Source organism: Eulemur rufifrons, chromosome 4 (genome assembly GCF_041146395.1).
Source record: "Eulemur rufifrons isolate Redbay chromosome 4, OSU_ERuf_1, whole genome shotgun sequence".
Classification (NCBI taxonomy): domain Eukaryota; kingdom Metazoa; phylum Chordata; class Mammalia; order Primates; family Lemuridae; genus Eulemur; species Eulemur rufifrons.
In genome coordinates this window covers 8,540,017-8,560,000 of record NC_090986.1, presented here as the reverse complement: position 1 = coordinate 8,560,000, position 19,984 = coordinate 8,540,017, and the positions used below count along the sequence as shown (strand labels likewise).

The 19,984-nt window shown below is 37.7% G+C and overlaps 2 protein-coding genes and 1 pseudogene across 6 annotated transcripts in view; 2 read left to right on the top strand and 1 right to left on the bottom strand.

The window, feature by feature from the left end:
* Nucleotides 1–1,886: 1,886 nt before the first annotated feature.
* The window catches only part of LOC138382415 (KRAB domain-containing protein 5-like), a 35,372-nt gene continuing 17,274 nt past the window's right edge, over nucleotides 1,887–19,984 (bottom strand). Inside the window, exons 3-4 of the mRNA XM_069466927.1 lie at nucleotides 7,942–8,068; nucleotides 1,887–1,996 (exon numbers count right to left, since the gene is read on the bottom strand). Coding sequence (XP_069323028.1) covers nucleotides 1,887–1,996; nucleotides 7,942–8,068 — 237 coding nt within the window. The remainder of the gene's footprint in view (nucleotides 1,997–7,941; nucleotides 8,069–19,984) is intronic.
* Nucleotides 2,221–4,316, top strand: LOC138382931 (E3 ubiquitin-protein ligase Mdm2-like). Of its 5 annotated transcripts, none has more exons than XM_069467556.1 (3): nucleotides 2,379–2,574; nucleotides 3,437–3,593; nucleotides 3,660–4,316. In XM_069467556.1, the coding sequence occupies exons 1-3, from the start codon at nucleotides 2,426–2,428 to the stop codon at nucleotides 4,245–4,247; spliced, it is 894 nt and encodes a 297-aa protein (XP_069323657.1). In that variant the 5' UTR covers nucleotides 2,379–2,425; the 3' UTR covers nucleotides 4,248–4,316. The 5 variants fall into 5 exon arrangements, with proteins under 5 accessions (XP_069323656.1, XP_069323654.1, XP_069323657.1 ...); XM_069467552.1 differs by having other exon boundaries at nucleotides 2,379–2,833; nucleotides 3,180–3,456; nucleotides 3,586–4,316; XM_069467555.1 differs by having other exon boundaries at nucleotides 2,221–2,774; nucleotides 3,280–4,316.
* On the top strand, nucleotides 4,766–5,779 carry LOC138382932 (probable ribosome biogenesis protein RLP24 pseudogene; annotated as a pseudogene).

Genomic DNA, 19,984 nt, shown 5'->3' with positions numbered 1-19,984 from the left:
AGAATTATTCAAAGTTGCCAATCAATGAAAACAACTTAAATGTTTGTGAATGCTGAATGGACAAAGAAAATGTGGTATATGTACACAATAGAATATTATTTGGTTATAAAAATATTATTCAATCATTTCAACAACATAGCTGAAATAAGTCAGGTACAGAAAGACAAATATTGCATGATCTCCCTTATATGGGGAATCTAAAAAGGTTGTACTGATAGAAGCAGAAGGTGCAAAGGTGGTTGCCAGGGCCTGAGGTGGGGAAAATGAAGAGATATTGTTCAAAAGGTACAAACATTCATTTATATAATATGATGAATAAGTTTTGTGGACCTAATGTATAGCATTGTGACTACAGCTAATAATAATGGTTTTTATCTTAAAAATCTGTTATGACAGTAGACCTTAAGTATTCTAACTACCAACAAACTGTGAAGTGTTAGATATGCCCATTAACTTGAATGTACCAGTCATTTCACAATGGACACACATATCAAGTCATTACATTGTATACAATAATTGTATAGTTATACAACTTTTGTTTGTGAAGAAAGTCCATATCACAGACATATATACATATATGTAAATGTGTATACATATATATGAATGACACAGTCCCCAGTAATCTTCATACTAAACAACAGAAAATTATAAAATGATAGTTATTGAGAAATAAAGAAGATGGTAAAGATTATCTAAAATTGGAAAAAAAAAGTAAAATGCACTCAGCTATTAGAAATGATGGCGATATGGCATCTCTTTGGTTCTCCTGGAGTGAGCTGGAACCCATTCTATTAAGTGAAGTATCCCAAGAATGGAAAAACAAGCACCACATGTACTCACCAGCAAACTGGTTTCCCTGAGTGCACATTTGGGATTCACACCAATTGGGTATTGGACAGAGGTCGGGGCTGGGTGGAAGGGATGGGTGTATACCTACTTGATGAGTGCGATGCACACTGCCTGGGGAATGGACACGTTTGAAGTTCTCTCTGGGGGGGGATGGGGTGGGGGGAGGGGAGGAGTGCACACCTATATGATGAGAGTGATGTGCACTGTCTAGGAAATGGACACAATTAAAGCTCAGACTCGGGGGGATGGGGAGGCATGGGCAATGTATATAGCCTGATCTTTTGTACCCCGTTAATGAGCTGAAAAACAAACAAAAAATAAAAATAAAAAAAAAAAAAGTAAAATGCAGAAAGTGAATATAGGCTGAGCAATATTCTAAGGTGCCCAATGACATAGAGTATTTAAGAAATGTAGGGAGTAGATACATTAAACTATATTAAAGTTGAGGAAGAGTTGTGTAGAGTTTATTATTAATCACAGTCCACATTAAAACAGAATTTAGAAGTAAAATAACACTAGTTTTTATTTATGGAGATACTTAGTGTTCTGATAATATTACTGAGTATGAATTTCTACAGAATCACATTTAACAGTTCCATAGGATAAGAAACAATAAAGCAGAAAACACAACATTTGCTTGTGGCGTTCTGGGATTTCTGAACCAAATACCAATACCACCACTAAGACATATCAGATGTGACGCAAAAAGTGAAATTAAAAATAGTTTGTCATAGAGTTCCTCAGAAATGCACTGATATTCCCATCTCTTGAAAAGCAATGGAAGAGCAGTCACATCCTGTGGTCCCTTATTAGCCATGAAAAGGACTCTGACACTCACTGTAAATGTGAAGGAAGATCACTGAAGATCACTAAGTCAAGTCCTTAGATAATAACAAAGGCCAGAGATGCCCATATCTGAGATTAAGAGAAAGAAACACAGACTTCTCAGAAACCATTTCCATTGGAGCAGAACTGCCCAAACCACAATTTAAAGTCTAGCTTTCTCCTTGACCTCTCACCTGTGTCATCTACTTCATTCACTCCCACCTATCTGGGTGTTCTGCTACAGTTCCATGCCTCTTCACAGTCCAGAGACTTTTCCTTTGCTCCAGACAGGTGATCAGGTCTGGCTTAAAGACAGCAAGACCTGTTTTATGAGAGAAAAAATGATATCACCCTTGCTCAGAGTCTTCAATTACCAACCTAGTACTGTGCTCAGTAGAAAAGACATAACATGGGGCGGTAGGGGCGCGTACCCTGGAACCTCCGCCAGGTCGGCTCCTTGCGGGGTCTCTACGGCCTGTGTGACCAGAAGGAAGAGGGAGCCAAGAGCCGAGCCTGAGGGGCGGCTCTGACTTTTCTGACCGAGGTCCTGCCCCCTTTCGCCGCCAGGAGCCTCCTTCCTCTCCGGACTAGTGCGTTCGAGCTCCCCAGCGGCCTGGGCCCCGAGAGTGGAAGTGGTCGCCGAGGCCCAGGGCCTGGGGCTTCCGCGCGCCCCGTGAAGGGAACTAGGGAGCCTCAAGGGACCCCTCACAACTCCAGGCGCGAAAACCCCCGCCTGGTGAGGAGCAGGCAAATGTGCAATACCAACATGTCTGTATCTACTGATGTAGCCGCCTCACAGATTCCAGCTTCGGAACAAGAGACCCTGGTTAGACCAAAGCCATTGCTTATGAAGTTGTTAAAATCTGTTGGTGCACAAAAAGACACATACACCATGAAAGAGGTTATATTTTATCTTGGCCAGTATATTATGACTAAACGATTATATGATGAGAAGCAACAACATATTGTATATTGTTCAAATGATCTTCTAGGAGATTTGTTTGGAGTGCCAAGCTTCTCTGTGAAAGAGCACAGGAAAATCTATACAATGATCTACAGAAACTTGGTAATAGTCAATCAGCAGGAATCATCAGACTCAGGTACATCTGTGAGTGAGAACAGATGTGACCTTGAAGGTGGGAGTGATCAAAAGGACCTGGTGGCCGGGCGCGGTGGCTCACGCCTGTAATCCTAGCACTCTGGGAGGCCGAGGTGGGCGGATCGTTTGAGCTCAGGAGTTCAAGACCAGCCTGAGCAAGAGCGAGACCCCACCTCTACTAAAAAAATAGGAAGAAATTATATGGACAGCTAAAAATATATATAGAAAAAATTAGCCGGGCATGGTGGCGCATGCCTGTAGTCCCAGCTACTCGGGAGGCTGAGACAGGAGGATCGCTTGAGCTCAGGAGTTTGAGGTTGCTGTGAGCTAGGCTGACGCCACGGCACTCACTCTAGCCTGGGCAACAGAGTGAGACTCTGTCTCAAAAAAAAAAAAAAAACAAAAGGACCTGGTGCAAGAGCTACAGGAAGAGAAACCTTCATCTTCAAGTTTGGTTTCTAGACCATCTACCTCATCTAGAAGGAGAGCAGTTAGTGAGACAGAAGAAAATTCAGATGAATTGTCTGGTGAACGGCAAAGAAAACGCCACAAGTCTGATAGTATTTCCTTTTCCTTTGATGAAAGCCTGGCACTGTGTGTAATAAGGGAGATCTGCTGTGAAAGAAGCAGTAGCAGTGAATCTACAGGGACTCCATCAAATCCGGATCTTGATGCTGGTATAAGTGAACATTCAGGTGATCGGTTGGATCAGGATTCAGTTTCAGATCAATTTAGTGTAGAATTTGAAGTTGAATCTCTTGATTCAGAAGATTATAGCCTTAGTGAAGAAGGACAAGAACTCTCAGATGAAGATGATGAGGTATATCGAGTTACTGTGTATCAGGCAGAGGAGAGTGATACAGATTCATTTGAAGAAGATCCTGAGATTTCCTTAGCTGACTATTGGAAGTGTACTTCATGCAATGAAATGAATCCTCCCCTTCCACCACATTGCAACAGATGTTGGGCCCTTCGTGAGAATTGGCTTCCTGAAAATAAAGGGAAAGATAGAGGGGATATCTCTGAGAAAGCCAAACCAGAAAACCCAACACAAGCAGAAGAGGGCTTTGATGTTCCAGATTGTAAAAAAACTACAGTGAATGATTCCAAAGAGTCATGTGTTGAGGAAAATGATGATAAAATCACACAAGTCTCCCAGTCACAAGAAAGTGAGGACTATTCTCAGCCATCAACTTCTAATAGCATTATTTATAGCAGCCAAGAAGATGTCAAAGAGTCTGAGAAGGAAGAAACACAAGACAAAGAAGAAAGTGTGGAATCTGGCTTTCTCCTTAATGCCACTGAACCTTGTGTGATTTGCCAAGGTCGACCTAAAAATGGTTGCATTGTCCATGGCAAAACAGGGCATCTTATGGCATGTTTTACGTGTGCAAAGAAGCTAAAGAAACGGAATAAGCCCTGCCCAGTATGCAGGCAACCAATTCAAATGATTGTGCTAACGTATTTCCCCTAGTTGACCTGTCCATAAAAGTAGAATTATGTTTCTAACTATATAACCCTAAAAGTTTAAACAGCGTGAAACTTATTTTTATTTACATATATCAAAGTGAGAAAGTGTCTCAATGCGTGAAGATTTCTTCTCTTTAGTGTAATTTACCTACTTTGGGAGGGGAATAGTGACTATTTATTTCCTTTTAGGAAAATTTCACTTCTGTTTATATTTGGCTTTTAATGTAATTTGAATGGGATATATAGCTCCATCCCTTACCCATCCCCCTCATTTTAAATAATTTCTACTTTCTCTTAAATGAGAAGTATCTGATTTTTAAAAACAATATATGTAGGACATGTAAATGTAACTTACTTAGTATCTTTCATGTAAGGAGAAAATATGTGGACAGATTTGCGTATTTAAAATTTTTGATACTTTTAAATCTTCTGATCTTTAGTTTTTCTTTCTGAGAGCCGTAAAAAAAATAGCAGTTGTATTTGGTGCTATGTAAGTAAAAATGTACTTCTTATTCTCTAGCCTCTGGTTATACTATAGTAAAGGGTAGGTGGTAATGACATCGTCAGTGAGAATAGCCATCATTTACTCATAAGACAAAACTTTTTTAAGGCTCCCTAGTAAAATGTGGAATTGTCTTGGAAGACTAACCTAGTACACCAGGCCCTTTGTCACAAAAGATCCTTATCAGGATTTAGTGGAATCTATTGTTGCCCCTACGTTGAAAAACAGCTCTAAGATGCTTTGAAGGACCTTCGGCTGGGTTATGTGGTTCCTGGTAGTTGCCTAGGTTTCGGACCTTTTCTTAAGGCCAGTTTTAGAAACCTGTGAATTCAGAAATTTGATAAAAAGAATTGCTCATTTTAAAACTAGCTGAAAAGATTGTAAGTTCTCTCTGAATTGTGCAGAAATTAGGCATCACTTTCCTTCAAGAAAGGACAGGGTCAGAACATGGGATTCTAAAATATCTCTTGGTTTCCTCTCAAGCTTGGTGTTGGTTGGGAAGGACCATGCATATTGAGAAGTGTTTAGTTCCCTTTGGGGCCTGTCTTCCCTGGCCATGGCATGATGTTTGTCTGCAGCTGTTGTAAGCTGTTCAGATTCCATAAGTCCAAATGTCATAAAAACTTTAAAATGCAATCCACACAAGGTTAGGTAGACTAAAAAGCATTCCGTAAAGCAGCTAGCATAAAGACCTAATTCATTTGAATTTGGAAAACATAGAAATGAATCTGTCAAATACCAGCAAGAGCTACAGAATAAAACTGATGACGCAATGAAGAGATCAAACAGAAATGCCAAGCTCAAGTTATAATGAACAAATTGAAGAAAAATAAAGAGCAACAGAAACTTCAGGACATCAAAGAAGTCAAGCAGAACATCTTATCTGGGCCCCTCTTGCAGTGCAGGTAAAGGAAAGCAGCTGAAAGAAAAGAAGCTACAGCAGGATGTGGACATGGAATATGTTTTTAAAAAAAATCTCGTAACCATTTCTGTATGTACATTTAAAAATCTTCCTTAGAGACTGAGAACTTCTAAATTATTGATCTATTTTTTACATAAGGTCACTCAAGGGTGATTAAAAATACATTGCTAGTTGCAAAACGTGCTATGGATGTTAGATTGTGTCTCAGTGTTAAATCTTTACTGATAGATGTGTGAATCGTGAAAATTCTGTAAATACAGAAATGAATTATGGACATAAAGTGGTTATGTCCTTTGGGTAATGGTACCAGGTAGCATTTATGTAATAACTAATGGCAAAAATTCATGGCTAGTGGTATATAAAATAAAATGTTATTTGTAGTAAGATGTCTTAGAAGGTAGGATACAACAAGGAACTAACAATTTCTGTGACAGTGAGCCTCAAATAATATGTTTTAATTTGATTTCAGTATTTCCTGTTTGGGTTTATTAGCATCTTAGAAGAACATAATGGCCTTATATAATGAAGCCTGGTTATGCTGGACTGTTTTGACCTGGTTTCACTGTTCTTATAGGTAGTTGTGGACATTGGAGATGAAAGCTGAATACTTTCGCCCAAAATGGCTCTATGTAATTTCCACTTTGGCAATTACTCAGTTCTAACTTGTGATTCCTAGTAGTAGAGCAAGGTTTATTTTTCTAGCCTAGCAATTAAATCTAGAAGCAGAGGAATCCCAGTGCCTTTTAAGATTTATGTGGTTTTTCCTTTAAAAAGCTTCTGCTTCTGTGAAACAGAATTTATGGGTAGAACATCTGTCCATTATTTGTACTTAAAACTCTTCCTAATGGGTAAAAAGTTACAATTAGGAATAAGTTGTGGTGTTCTATTGCACAGTAGGGTTACGATAGCTAACAATAACGTATTGAATATTTCAAAATAGGTAGAGGAGAGGATTTTGAATGTTCTTACTACAAAGAAGTGATAAATGTTTGAATTGATGGATCTGCTAATTATCTTAATTTGATCATCTCACAGTGTATACATGTATCGAAACATCACATTGTGCCTCATAAATATGTACAATTATTGTAGGTCAATTAAAAATTCTAAAAAATTTCTAAAGTTAAAAAAAAAAAAAAGAAAAGACATAACATTATATAAGATTTTAGAAAATTAATCAGGCCGGGTGCAGTGGCTCACGCCTGTAATCCTAGCACTCTGGGAGGCCGAGGCGGGTGGATTGCTCAAGGTCAGGAGTTCCAGACCAGCCTGAGCAAGAGTGAGATCCCATCTCTACTAAAAATAGAAAGAAATTATATGGACAGCTAAAAATATACATAGAAAAAATTAGCCGGGCATGGTGACACATGCCTGAAGTCCCAGCTACTCGGGAGGCTGAGGCAGGAGGATTGCTTGAGCCCAGAAGTTTCAGGTTGCTGTGAGCTAGGCTGACGCCACAGCACTCTAGCCCGGGCAACACAGTGAGACTGTCTCAAAAAAAAAAAAAAAGAAAGAAAGAAAAGAAAAGAAAAGGAAAAAAGAAAATTAATCAAAAAGTACCATTCCCTGATGGAAACTTTAGAATATTTAGGCAATATTTAAATTCGTGGGTCTTTGCCAGGTGTGTTGGCTCACACCTGTAATCCTAGCACTCTGTGAGGCCAAGGTAAGACAATCTCTTGAGGTCAGGAGTTTGAGACCAGCCTGCGCAAGAGTGAGACCCTATCCCTACTAAAATTAAAAAAAATTAGCCAGGCATGGTAGCACACAAGTATAGTTCCAGCAACTAGTGATGGTGAAGCAGGGGGATCACTTGATCCCAAGAGTTTGAGGTTGCAGTAAGCTATGGTGTGATGTCACTGCACTTTAGCCAGAGTGACAGAGCAAGACTCTGTCACCAAAGCAAAATAAAACAAAACTAAAATAAAAAAATAAAATTTGTGGGTTGTTATCTCTATTACCCAGCACTAGTGAATCAAAAACTAATGGTAGAAATTTAATTTTAAGGTGTAGATAATATTTTATGCCATTACATTTCTGAAATTACTACTAATCTAGAATGAAGGATACAGATCAACTCAAGAATGGGTAAGATTAAAGTCAAGATAAAACATCTTGAAGATTTTTCCTATACAACAAATCCTCAAGATTTCCTTGGAAACAAAGATCTAAAATTAATTCATATAAAGCAGAAACTCCCAGAAAACTTCCTACAAAGGAGGGATATGAAATCCTTAGTGTGGAATACAAATTGTGTATTGAAGTTATCCTCACCGAGGGAGACCAGGTTTCTGTAGTTCTCCAACATCACGTCTCTATACAAATTCCTCTGAACAGTGCCCAGGCATGCCCACTCTTCTGGAGAAAATTCTATGGTCACATCCCTGAATGTCAACAGTCCCTGAAATAAAAACACATATTTGCGAAGTGGCTATGGGAAGAGTTCTTAATTTGGCTCCAGGTGAAATGAGAGAGGGAAGATAACAGTTTCTTAATTATATGAGTGACTGGAATTGTTCAAAAAGACAATTTTTAACACAAAAATATTCTGTAATGTATTCCATAACTCTGAGGAATGAAACTGACATAGATCAACAAATCCAGTGTAGATACTATATTTACACTATAAAATTCAAGGCACCAAAACAGACATTTACATTTTTAAGTTCTACATTACATCATGCAGGATAAGTTGTGTATATATTTCAGATGGAAAAGTCATGCTGAGGTAAAAGGTACCTCTCAAACTTTAATGCGTACGACAATGCAGATTTTGATTCAGGAAATATGGAGTGAGACCTGAATTTCTGAATTTCTAACAAGCTCACTAGTGATGTCAATGCTTCCAGCCCAAGAGGAATGTCTTTCAAACATCCAGTAAGTGGCAGAGCCTGGCTTTACTCCAGTTCATGTGACTGGAAGATAAATATGAGTGCCTTCATTTTCCAAAGCCAGCAAAGAAAATCTAAACAGAAAGGGAGCTTCCAGATTAAATGTGATAGTTTAAGCACATTAGTTGGTAAATCCTCACAAGTTACCTATTAATAGTTAAGAGAAAAATACCTCTACAGTGGAAAAATTTATCAGAGAGAATCTTAACCAAGTGAATAAAATTAGCATGAACTATAATAGTACAAATTAATATTAAGAGCCAATGGACGCAGACACAACATCACTAAAAGCAAACTAAAATGAATGAAAACTATATATCATATCAATATAACCACAAAGAGAAAAGTTTAGTTGTCATGACTTTAAAGCACAGTACACTAGTAAGAGATCTTTAGTGGAGTATACATATTCTATTTGTACCAGACATTAAAATGATGTAATTTCCACGTTCTAGAAACTGATGCCAAACATACAAGTATAGAAAACTTTCCATGTGTTTCTATGATGTAGTATATCAGACAAAAAAAAACTGAATACAGTCAGCACAAGACAACTGAAGTTAATCACAAATGTCAAAATAGGTACTGAATTTCTAATAAAATAAGATTAAATTTCATTAAAAACATATAACATATATGTGTTTCATATTGAAATGCAAACATACTTGAAGATGTAAAGTGTTGTTATATTAAGTTAGTTTAGGAGATGAAAATAGTGATCATTGTTCATGACTGTGAAAACAGCATTGTCTAAGCAAATACCTATTTATATCTATATATGATCTATTTATTTATTTTCTATCCATCCATCCATAATATATATGAGAAAATGCACTTAAAGTAAATGGGAGTGTCTGATAAAAGATGGATTTGAAATGCATGATAAAAGTTAGATTATTACATGGTGTCCAGAGACTTGTATATCAACTCAGAAAATATAAAATGAGATTATTTCCTCAAATCTTTCAGACAATTTAAGAGAATATGCAAATAAAGCTGTAGTTATGGCTATGACCTGACAATATGGGAGACAATGTTCGTTTCCATGGAGAATAGAAGCCCATTTTAAACTAGATACAAAATATAAAAGTATCATTGAAAAGGCTAATAAATTAGATGATCTCAAAAATAAATATCTCTGTGCTATTGTATAACTGATCTATGAACAAATTTCAATGATCTCCATATGTTTTTATACTCCTTTTCCTCTCGTTTTATAATAGATTCTCAATCCAGTGGGGTCTGAAGAAGAGAATCCTGTAACTTTTAACTACTTAGCCTTTTTGAGTTGTTTCCCCAAAATGGCAGATTTTCTGCAAGACAAAGGAGTTGAGATTCCAAAGGCCCCTGTGCAGACTTCCTGTTGCCAAGACTCACCATCCCTCACTAACCTGCTCCAATGCATGTAGCACCTCATCTGTTTTAACCTATATGCTCCAATGCACATAGCCTCTTGTTAAAAAACTTGCTCCTTCTGTGAAGTAGGAAGTGGAAACAAACAAACAAAAATCTTTCCTTTATGACTTGGAGAAAAACAAACATAACAATCATTCTTTTCTAACAAAATCTGGTATTCTCCACACTGTGGCCTTTTTGGGCCCCAAAACTGTAGACATACCTGGTCCAATTTTTTCAATCCTAATTTTACTTATTTTTCACAATATCTTTTCAAGAAGCCCTCCTGAGTAATTCTTGAAAATGTATAATCTGGTTTACACTTTAAAAAGAATTCCCCAGTCTGAACAGTATGAATAGACATGTGATGCTTTCCCACTAATTGCAAAAAAATAAGTCAGAAACCTGATTTCATGGTAATCATTCTCATTTGTTTGGTGCATTTTGTAATTATTTGTGAATATTCATGAAGCCTCTCAGACAAGAGCACATTAAGCCCACAATAAGCCTACTATGATATTAAAGGTATTCCTACTTTTATGTAAACAAAAGTATTATTTATTTTGAAAGCTTCTATGGATTTTCCTAATCTACAGTTTAAAATACAACCATAGGTAACTCTATAAACCAGTTTACAGACCAAAACACATGTAAGGAATAATTACACTACATATAAATTTCCCCTGTAAAAGAAAATGCATCTCACAGTTCCATTTCCCCCTTGTCAGAAGGGAGAATATAGGAATGCTCAGTAAAAACAGTTAAAGGGAATGGACATCCAATCAAAGAGTTTGAAGTTCATGACTACTAGAAGTACAGGGGAGTGGAAAGGTTCTCAGTGAAAAAGGAACAGGCCTGGAAAGGAAATGACTTGCTCAAGTTCATGCAGGTGCTGCTCCCCATCATTGGCATCACCACCTGAGTTCTGCCTCCTGTCAAATCACTCACTGTCTCCCATCACCCCTCCTCCATGGTCTAAAGTTCTACTCTCTTTTACACTTAACTCTACATTCTCTTCTTTTACATGCATGCATGTGTACATACATAAGTTATATATTGTATCTACGTGTATGCATACATTGATACATGTGTTTGTATATTGTCTACATGGTACCTAACTAACCTAAAAACAAATGAGTGCTCATAATTAGGTAAATAAGACCAAATATTTTCCAATTTCACATGACTTGACTAAATATTTTGGTCAATATGACTAGTTTAATATGTTTTGTTTAATAAAAACAATCATGTCTTCTGATATATCAGCAAAATACTCATTTACTTAACTTTAAGGTTATTGCTTTTATAATACTTGCCTAACAGAGTAGGATAAAAATGGTTATAATAAAAAGTTTAACCTGAGATGATGGCTAGATTTTTCTTACATCTCATGAGATTTTACAAACATAATTATTAACAATGAATAAAGCAGACAAAAATGGAATGGAAGTTTATAAATGAACTTATAATAATAATGATAATTATGTTTCTTAATATGTTTATTTAAAAATGTTTTTCAAATATTTTTGGTAACTATACTCTTAGAGTTTTGCAATGGTAAATTAAATGATGAATATTCATTGAATATATAGGTCATTTCCAAATAAGATATAATGCTAAGACATTAACTACTAAATATGAGTTTAAGCTTATATACATTTGGTTTCTTATTTCACAGATAAAATATATTTAGATGTGTTAGTAAATATGTTCTTTTCTACATTGAAAAATTATTCCATTACAAAGCCTATTCTTCTAAACATTATAAAATACATATTCATAAATTATTAGTTTGTGAGCCACTGTTAAACTTCCCTACGTCTTATGTTTTCACTATGAATTAAAGTTACTAAGACTTAAAATTCTTAATAACATATGGTAACTAAAACTGGAGAAAAGAGAAACAATTCTACAAGCAGTGTGTATAAATAAGATGTATGTTTTTGTGCGTGCAAAAGGTTATTGAAATATACATAAGGGTGTGATTTCTGGTTACAAAAAGTAACTTTGCCTAGTTTAGAAGTTATTTAAAGGTTGAATTCGGCCGGGCGCGGTGGCTCACGCCTGTAATCCTAGCACTCTGGGAAGCCGAGGTGGGCGGATCGTTTGAGCTCAGGAGTTCGAGACCAGCCTGAGCAAGAGCGAGACCCCATCTCTACTAAAAATAGAAAGAAATTATATGGACAGCTAAAAATATATATAGAAAAAATTAGCCGGGCATGGTGGTGCATGCCTGTAGTCCCAGCTACTCGGGAGGCTGAGACAGGAGGATCGTTTGAGCTCAGGAGTTTGAGGTTGCTGTGAGCTAGGCTGACGCCACGGCACTCACTCTAGCCTGGGCAACAGAGTGAGACTCTGTCTCAAAAAAAAAATAAATAAATAAAGGTTGAATTCAACTGAAAGAATAAAAGAAGAAAAAAATGAAAGAGATAAAATGAGTGGATATAGAAAGTTAGAGAAAAAAGAGTTTGGGAATATAAGAGACTATAAAAGGTGTATAGAAATCTTATCTTGCGTGGCCAAAACTGATTGAGATTGGATATATTTGTTTATAAGGTTTTATTAAAATTAGTTTTCATATTAATAATACAGAAATTCAAGGGTAAAATTTGGCTTTCTCATTTAAACAAGATTTTCATGAAGTATTAATTGGAGATAATAAAAGTACTTGCTTCACCTTTTCAGTAAATTGTAAAAAAGAAAGAAAGAAAAAGACCAAATTTCTCGGTTGAATTTTTTTTTAACTATGACCCTCTATTCTCCTATTCCTTGTTGGTGATTTCCTTCTGAGCTTCACAGAGACTGAGAAACTCCTTTCACTGGTCAAATAATTCAGTCTATTTGCAACATGGGACCAATTTCTCAGCATTTCTATTGTGGACACTACCCTCAGTCTTCCAGACCAATGGAATATATAAATAAGGTACTATAACATCAACTGACAAAATTTACAGAAACTTTTAACCTTCTCTGGACTAATGCTCTCCTATTGGTATGTTTAATGTATGTTCTAGGCCAGGTGTGGTGGCTCATACCTATAACCCTACCACTCTGGGAGGCCGAGGCAGGAGGATCACTTGAAGTCAGGAGTTTGAGACCAGCCTGAGCCAAGAGTGTGACCCCGTCTCTACCAAAAATAAAAAAAATTAACCAGGCATGGTGGTGCACACCTATAGTCCCAGCTACTCAAGAGGCTGAGGCAGGAAAATTGCTTGAGCCCAGGAGTTTCAGTTTGCTGTGAGCTAGGCTGACACCATGGCACTCTAGCCCAGGTGACAGAGCGAGACTCTGTCTCATAAAAAAAAAAAAAAAAAATAGATATATATTTTCTACTCCCTTTGGAAAACATTAGCTTTCTCCCTTCAAAATAACAACAGAAAAGCCCATGCACCTGCATTAAGAAGCACATAAACAAGATCTCCTTAAAGATGATATTCTTCATTATCATGACTTCAACCTAGAAATTATGTTTATTGAAAATACCATCAAAAAATAATTCCCTCTAACCCTGGTGGTAGAAACCATATGAGGTATTGCGGACCAATCTCTGTGATGCTAAATTGAAAGTCAATATAGAGATATAACATTAGATCAGCCCTCTATCTAAAAATGGCCCTGACAAAACCCAACACTGGACTATTTACCTCAAATTTTTCTTCAGGAATGACCACCTATCTATTTTAGATGGAGATTCTATTTTGGGAAAAACTGCCAATTGCCTGCCTCTCCATCAAGAAGACAGCTACAGGCAATTCAGAGTGCTTTTGCCTTAACAGGGTGACACTTCCCATGAAAATCTAGGAAAAATCATAAAAGATGACACTTTTAGAGACAAGTCTCTAAGAAAGAACCTAGATTTAATTTTCTTCCTGATGTTTATAAATGGCTCCCAATGGAATAGGTTTTTGTTGTTGCTCTGGCATACAAATCCTCTTTTGATTATCCTTATGAGCATTATGTTTCTACTATTCAAATTATTAATGCTATGTATGTCATGGTTTTACTTCTTCCAAGAAAATTAAAATCATGGTATTCCAAAGATTAGACATAATAAAATAAGCAACAGCAGCTATATAAACCAATGACTGGACTGAAGTCTCACTCTTGGCACTCTGTGATGCCATTTCAATTTTGCTTTTGGGTGCTCTTAAAATATTTCACTAAGCTACATCCTCTTCCTCCTTTCCCAGTGTGGGACAGGACTGTCTAAGAATGAGAATACCTGCTGATGAGGAACACCTAGACACTGAGACTTTGAGCCACAGAGCTTCTGAAGTGAAATATTTTGATTAAAAGGGAGAAATATGAAAGAAAAGAAACTTACTGTCTAGAAAATGCAAGCCTCCTCTAAACCATCAGGCTCAGAGAAGCACAGAAATGAGGCGGCAGTCATGTTCCACTCCCCACCTTGAGTATTAAGCTAATTAATCATCTCTAGAAACTGCTTGCTCTGTGTGGCCTCTAGAATGACACAAGTAGCTGTAAATCAACCTCAAATGCCACATGCTGAACACCATAACTCACTGCATACTTCAACAACTTACAGCCAATCACTAATCAATGTTTATGTAAATCAATAAGAATTCCTGACAAACAAGTTTGCTTTGGCCCACTCCATATCCCCCCTTTTGCCTTTAAAAACCTGCTTATACAATGTGGAGATACCTTAAACAGATTCAAGTAAACCTACCATTCGATCCAGCAATCCCATTATTGGGCATCTACCCAGAAGAACAAAAGTCATTCTATAAAAAAGACACCTGCACCCGAATGTTTATAGCAGCACAATTCACAATTGCAAAGATGTGGAAACAACCCAAATGCCCATCAATTCATGAATGGATTAGCAAAATGTGGTATATGTATACCATGGAATATTACTCAGCTATTAGAAATAATGGCGATATGGCATCTCTTTGGTTCTCCTGGAGAGAGTTGGAACCCATTCTATTAAGTGAAGTATCCCAAGAATGGAAAAATAAGCACAACATGTACTCACCAGCAAACTGGTTTCCCTGAGTGCACATTTGGGAATAACACCAATTGTGTATCGGACAGAGGTGGGGGCTGGGGGAAGGGGATGGGTGCATACCTACTTGATGAGTGCGATGTGCACTGTCTAGGGAATGGACACGCTTGAAGCTCAGACTCGGGGGGATGGGGAGGCATGGGCAATATATATAACCTGAACTTTTGTACCCCCATAATGAGCTGAAATAAAAAATAAAAATAAATAAAAACCTGCTTATAACAAATACCAAAAGGATCTCATAGCCAAGGTTACTTTGGTCTGTACTTACTCTGGCTCAAGTAAACTCTTCAAAATTATATTTTGTGCCTCAGTTTCTTCCTTTAGGTTCAAAAATTTCCAAAGTGTTAATACCTGGGGGACAACACCAAAAATGGCCTTGTCTACAACATCAAAAACTGAACTTGAAACAAAGTCCTATTAACAGTGGAATGTGTGAGCAAATTGGGTGAGCCACAGCATCAGACAGCAGTATGTGTGCCACAAACTGAGGCACAGAAGCCACAGAAAAACATTTAGAGCATAATATTAACAGAATATTAAAGGTAACATTAAATTATGAGAACTCAAAGAGGCAAAACTGAGCCATCCTCTGCTTCATGATAGACATTTAAGCTACAAAGAGTCACAAAAAGAATCAGGATGCAGCGGCCTCTGGGTGCAGAAGGGAGGTGAGATCAGGGGGCACATCACAGCTGCCTGAGGCTGTTTCTGTACCTGGATGTTCATATTCTTATTTAAATTCTGCATGAAACCATTTATTTTAAGAATTCTCCTCACTTCTTCAGATCATATCACTCAATCCACTCTGATTTTCCAGCAAGAAAATAATAATCTTACACTCAAATCATGTAATAAAATTCACAAATACTTGGGAAAACTGGAATTATATGGTAGCAAGATTTTATAAAGGAAACAAAAGGGAAACAGCTCAGACAAGCAGCCTGTTGCATCCACAGTTCACAAGGACCCTATATTCAGTAGGTTGAACACATTTTCAAGCTTGAGGACCACTCCTACTGGGGAGATACAGCCTAATGTGGCTCACTACTAGGTAGTGAGCGAGAGAAACCTGAGAAGCTGGGAAATTTAATTCTGGGAGCTCCACACATCCTACTGCTCCTCCTCACAGGATGGAGATGCTCCCTCTTCCAGTTTCTCAATTTTCACCAGTGATCACTCACCAGGAGTCAGTTTAAGGTTTTGTTTTTTTGTTTTTTTTTTGAGACAGAGTCTCACTCTGTTGCCCTGGCTAGAGTGAGTGCCGTGGCGTCAGCCTAGCTCACAGCAACCTCAAACTCCTGGGCTCAAGCGATCCTCCTGCCTCAGCCTCCCGAGTAGCTGGGACTACAGGCATGCGCCACTATGCCCGGCTAATTTTTTTCTATATATATATTTTTAGTTGTCCATATAATTTCTTTCTACTTTTAGTAGAGACGGGGGTCTCGCTCTTGCTCAGGCTGCTCTCGAACTCTTGACCTCTAGTGATCCACCTGCCTCGGCCTCCCAGAGTGCTAGGATTACAGGCATGAGCCACCGCGCCCGGCCAAGATATTTGTATTTAACCTTGTATATAAGGTTATATCCACTTACATATAACATATATGCTATTCAAAATTGGAAACAATATAATAAAATTATTTTTAGATTTCAGATTTTCTAACCTTCCTGGCTTCTGGTCTTTTGAAGAGGCAGGCTGAGTTTTAAAAAGGGAAGTGATCCTCTCTGACAGCAATGCCTAATGAAAATAAAATATGAGCCACATGTGTCATTTTGAACTTTCTAGTAGCAACATAAAGGAAAAGACAAACAAGCACGTGTATTTGATTGTAATTATTTAACCCAATATAACCCAAATATTATTGTTTTCATAAGTAGTCAATATAATACTATTAACAAAGTATTTTTTTATTTTGATATTAAATCTTTCAAAGTCACTTTGTATTTTAAGCTTCCAGCACATCTGGATTCAGAAAGCACATTTGGATACACATCTTGGGGTTTTTTTCACTTTTATTTATATTAAAGTTGATAAATGGGTCCAAGTAATGTCTGCCTGTTTCTTTCATATAATTATTTAGCATTTTTTGATTAATATTTTTCTAATTTCACTTATTTTACTGAGGGTTGCCTAATAGCAGTTTTCTAATTATCATTAATATATCCTTTGAATGTATTAGTTCTCACTCTTCTATTAAGAATTGCATTTTCTCATGAGTTGTTCATTATATTAAAAATTAGCCTATTGGGGCCTGGCATGGTGGCTAACACCTGTCATAGTAACATATTGGGAGGCTGAGGCAGGAGAATGGCTTGAGGCCAGGAGTTCAAGACCAAACTGAGCAACATGGCAAGATCCTGTTTCTACAAAAAAGGTGTGGTGGTGTGCACCTATACTCCCAGCTACTCAGTAAGCTTAGGCAGGAGGATCTGCCACTGTAGCCCCAGCAACAGAGTAAGACACTGCCTCAAAAAAACAGAAATAAAAAAACTAGCCTATCAGGAAAGGAAAGCTATAAGCTTGATTCTTTCTTTTATCAATTATCATAATGATGGTGTGGCCCCAGCAAACAAACAAAACATATAAGTAATATTTTCTTAATATTTTTTGCATTTTGATAGAATTTCATACACTACCATCTAAGTTTATTTTTTATTCCAATTTTAGAAATATATCCTAAGAAAATAATTGAACTAATGTGCAAAGTTCCATGTTCATTGCCTCATAGGAACATATGAATTTCTATATTTAAAAACTGCACTGGGCCGGGCGCGGTGGCTCATGCCTGTATTCCTAGCCCTCTGGGAGGCCAAGGCGGGAGGATTGCTCAAGGTCAGGAGTTCGAGAACAGCCTGAGCAAGAGTGAGACCCCCGTCTCTACTAAAAATAGAAAGAAATTATATGGACAGCTAAATATATATATAGAAAAAATTAGCTGGGCATGGTGGCACATGCCTGTAGTCCCAGCTACTCAGGAGGCTGAGGCAGAAGGATTGCTTGAGCCCAGGAGTTTGAGGTTGCTGTGAGCTGGGCTGATGCCACGGCACTCACTCCAGCCTGGGCAACAGAGTGAGACTCTGTCTCAAAAAAATAAAAAATAAAAAATAAAAAAATAAAAACTGCACTGTAAGCAGTCTACATTTGACATATTCATACAGGAGCATACTCTGTGGCCATAATGATATTCATTTTTCATGGAAAGATGTCCAAAATATATTGGTGAAAAAAACAGGTTATTAAACAGTATTCATAACTAATCCCGTTAAAATTATACACACAGTTCATATTTTTCTATATTTTCTGAATTTTTCTAATGAGCATGTGTTACATTTATAATCAATAAAATCAAGAAAGCTATTTCCATCTTGGAGAAAAAAATGCCTTTGTTTGCAATAATGAGTGGTTATGTCCCTCTGCCTCATCTTCTTCTTTTTATTTATTTATTTATTTTTATTCTTATTTCAGCATATTATAGGGGTACAAAAGTTTAGGTTATGTATATTGCCATAACAACAAATGTTGGCGTGGATGCAGAGAGACAGGAACACTCATACACTGCTGGTGGGACTGCAAACTAGTGCAACCCCTGTGGAAAGCAATATGAAGATACCTTAAACAGATACAAGTAGACCTACCATTTGATCCAGAAATCCCATTATTGGGAATCTACCAAAAAGAACAAAAGACATTCTATAACAAAGATATCTGCACCCAAATGTTTATAGCAGCACAATTCACAATTGTGAAGATGTGGAAACAACCCAAGTGCCCATCAATACATGAGTGGATTAATAAAATGTGGTATATGTATACCATGGAGTACTACTCAGCTATAAGAAACAATGGTGATATAGCACCTCTTGTATTTTCATTCTACTAAATGAAGTATCCCAAGAATGGAAAAATAAGCACCACATGTACTCACCATCAAACTGGTTTCACCGATCATCACCTAAGAGCACATTTAGGAATAACATTGATTGGGTGTCGGGCAGATGTGGGGGGGAGGGGTTGGGGGTATACTGTTAGATCTGGTTCCCCTTGGCCCCAGGAACAGAGAGGCAGAGTCACTGAGGCTGCAAAAAGGCAAAGGAGTTTATTGACTAGCCCCGGGCCAGGGTCCAAATTCCAGAGCACCAACGCAGTGGCCTCTCCAGGAACTAGGACCCCGCCCTGGGGTAAAGGTTAAGCTTTTATACTTTTCTGTATGCTAGTTTTCACACCACATGTTAGTTCTGCACACGACACGTTATTCTGCACACGACACACTAGTCTGCACATGACATACTAGTCTGTACACGACACACTAGTCTGCACACGACACACTAGTCTGCACTTCATCTCCCTTCAGTTTATTTGTTCTTTTTTAGAAGTGGCTGATCGCGTTGGCTTCTGGTTTGTTGACTCTAAGCTTCGGGCTTTTCGCGCTGGCGCCAGTTGTAGTTAACGTCATCCAGGGGAAGAGGAGGGTCTCCGACGGGGAAGGGGGGGACTGTTGTTGCATACCTTCTAGTTTTTGGTTACAAGCGATTCTGGGAACACACGCCCTGCACAAGCCGTTCATGCGCTGATCATGTCTTGCTCTTCTTATCTACTTAGTTGGTTGGAGGCCCCTGGACTCTCCAGCCCTTTATCAGGAAATAACTTGCGGTTACCTCCCCGGGGCTTTGTTTTCCTTTACTTTAGTGAAGCCTGCCATGGCTCCACTTACACTAAGCACCAAGCCAGCAAGCCATATATACAGAAGCAGAACTAGGCTTCTCACATCCACGAAGCCTAGCCTATCATGGAGTTACCTTTGTTCTTATCTCTGTTTTTCATTCTGATTAACTATATTTATTAAACAACTAAAAGCAAGCATAGTCACAGAAGCGAATAGCATCAGTTAGAATCAAAAAGAGCACACATTTTCCTACTATCAATTCCTGTTCTTCAATACATACATAATGAGCGCGATGCGCACTGTCTAGGGGATGGACACGTTTGAAGCTCTGACTGGGG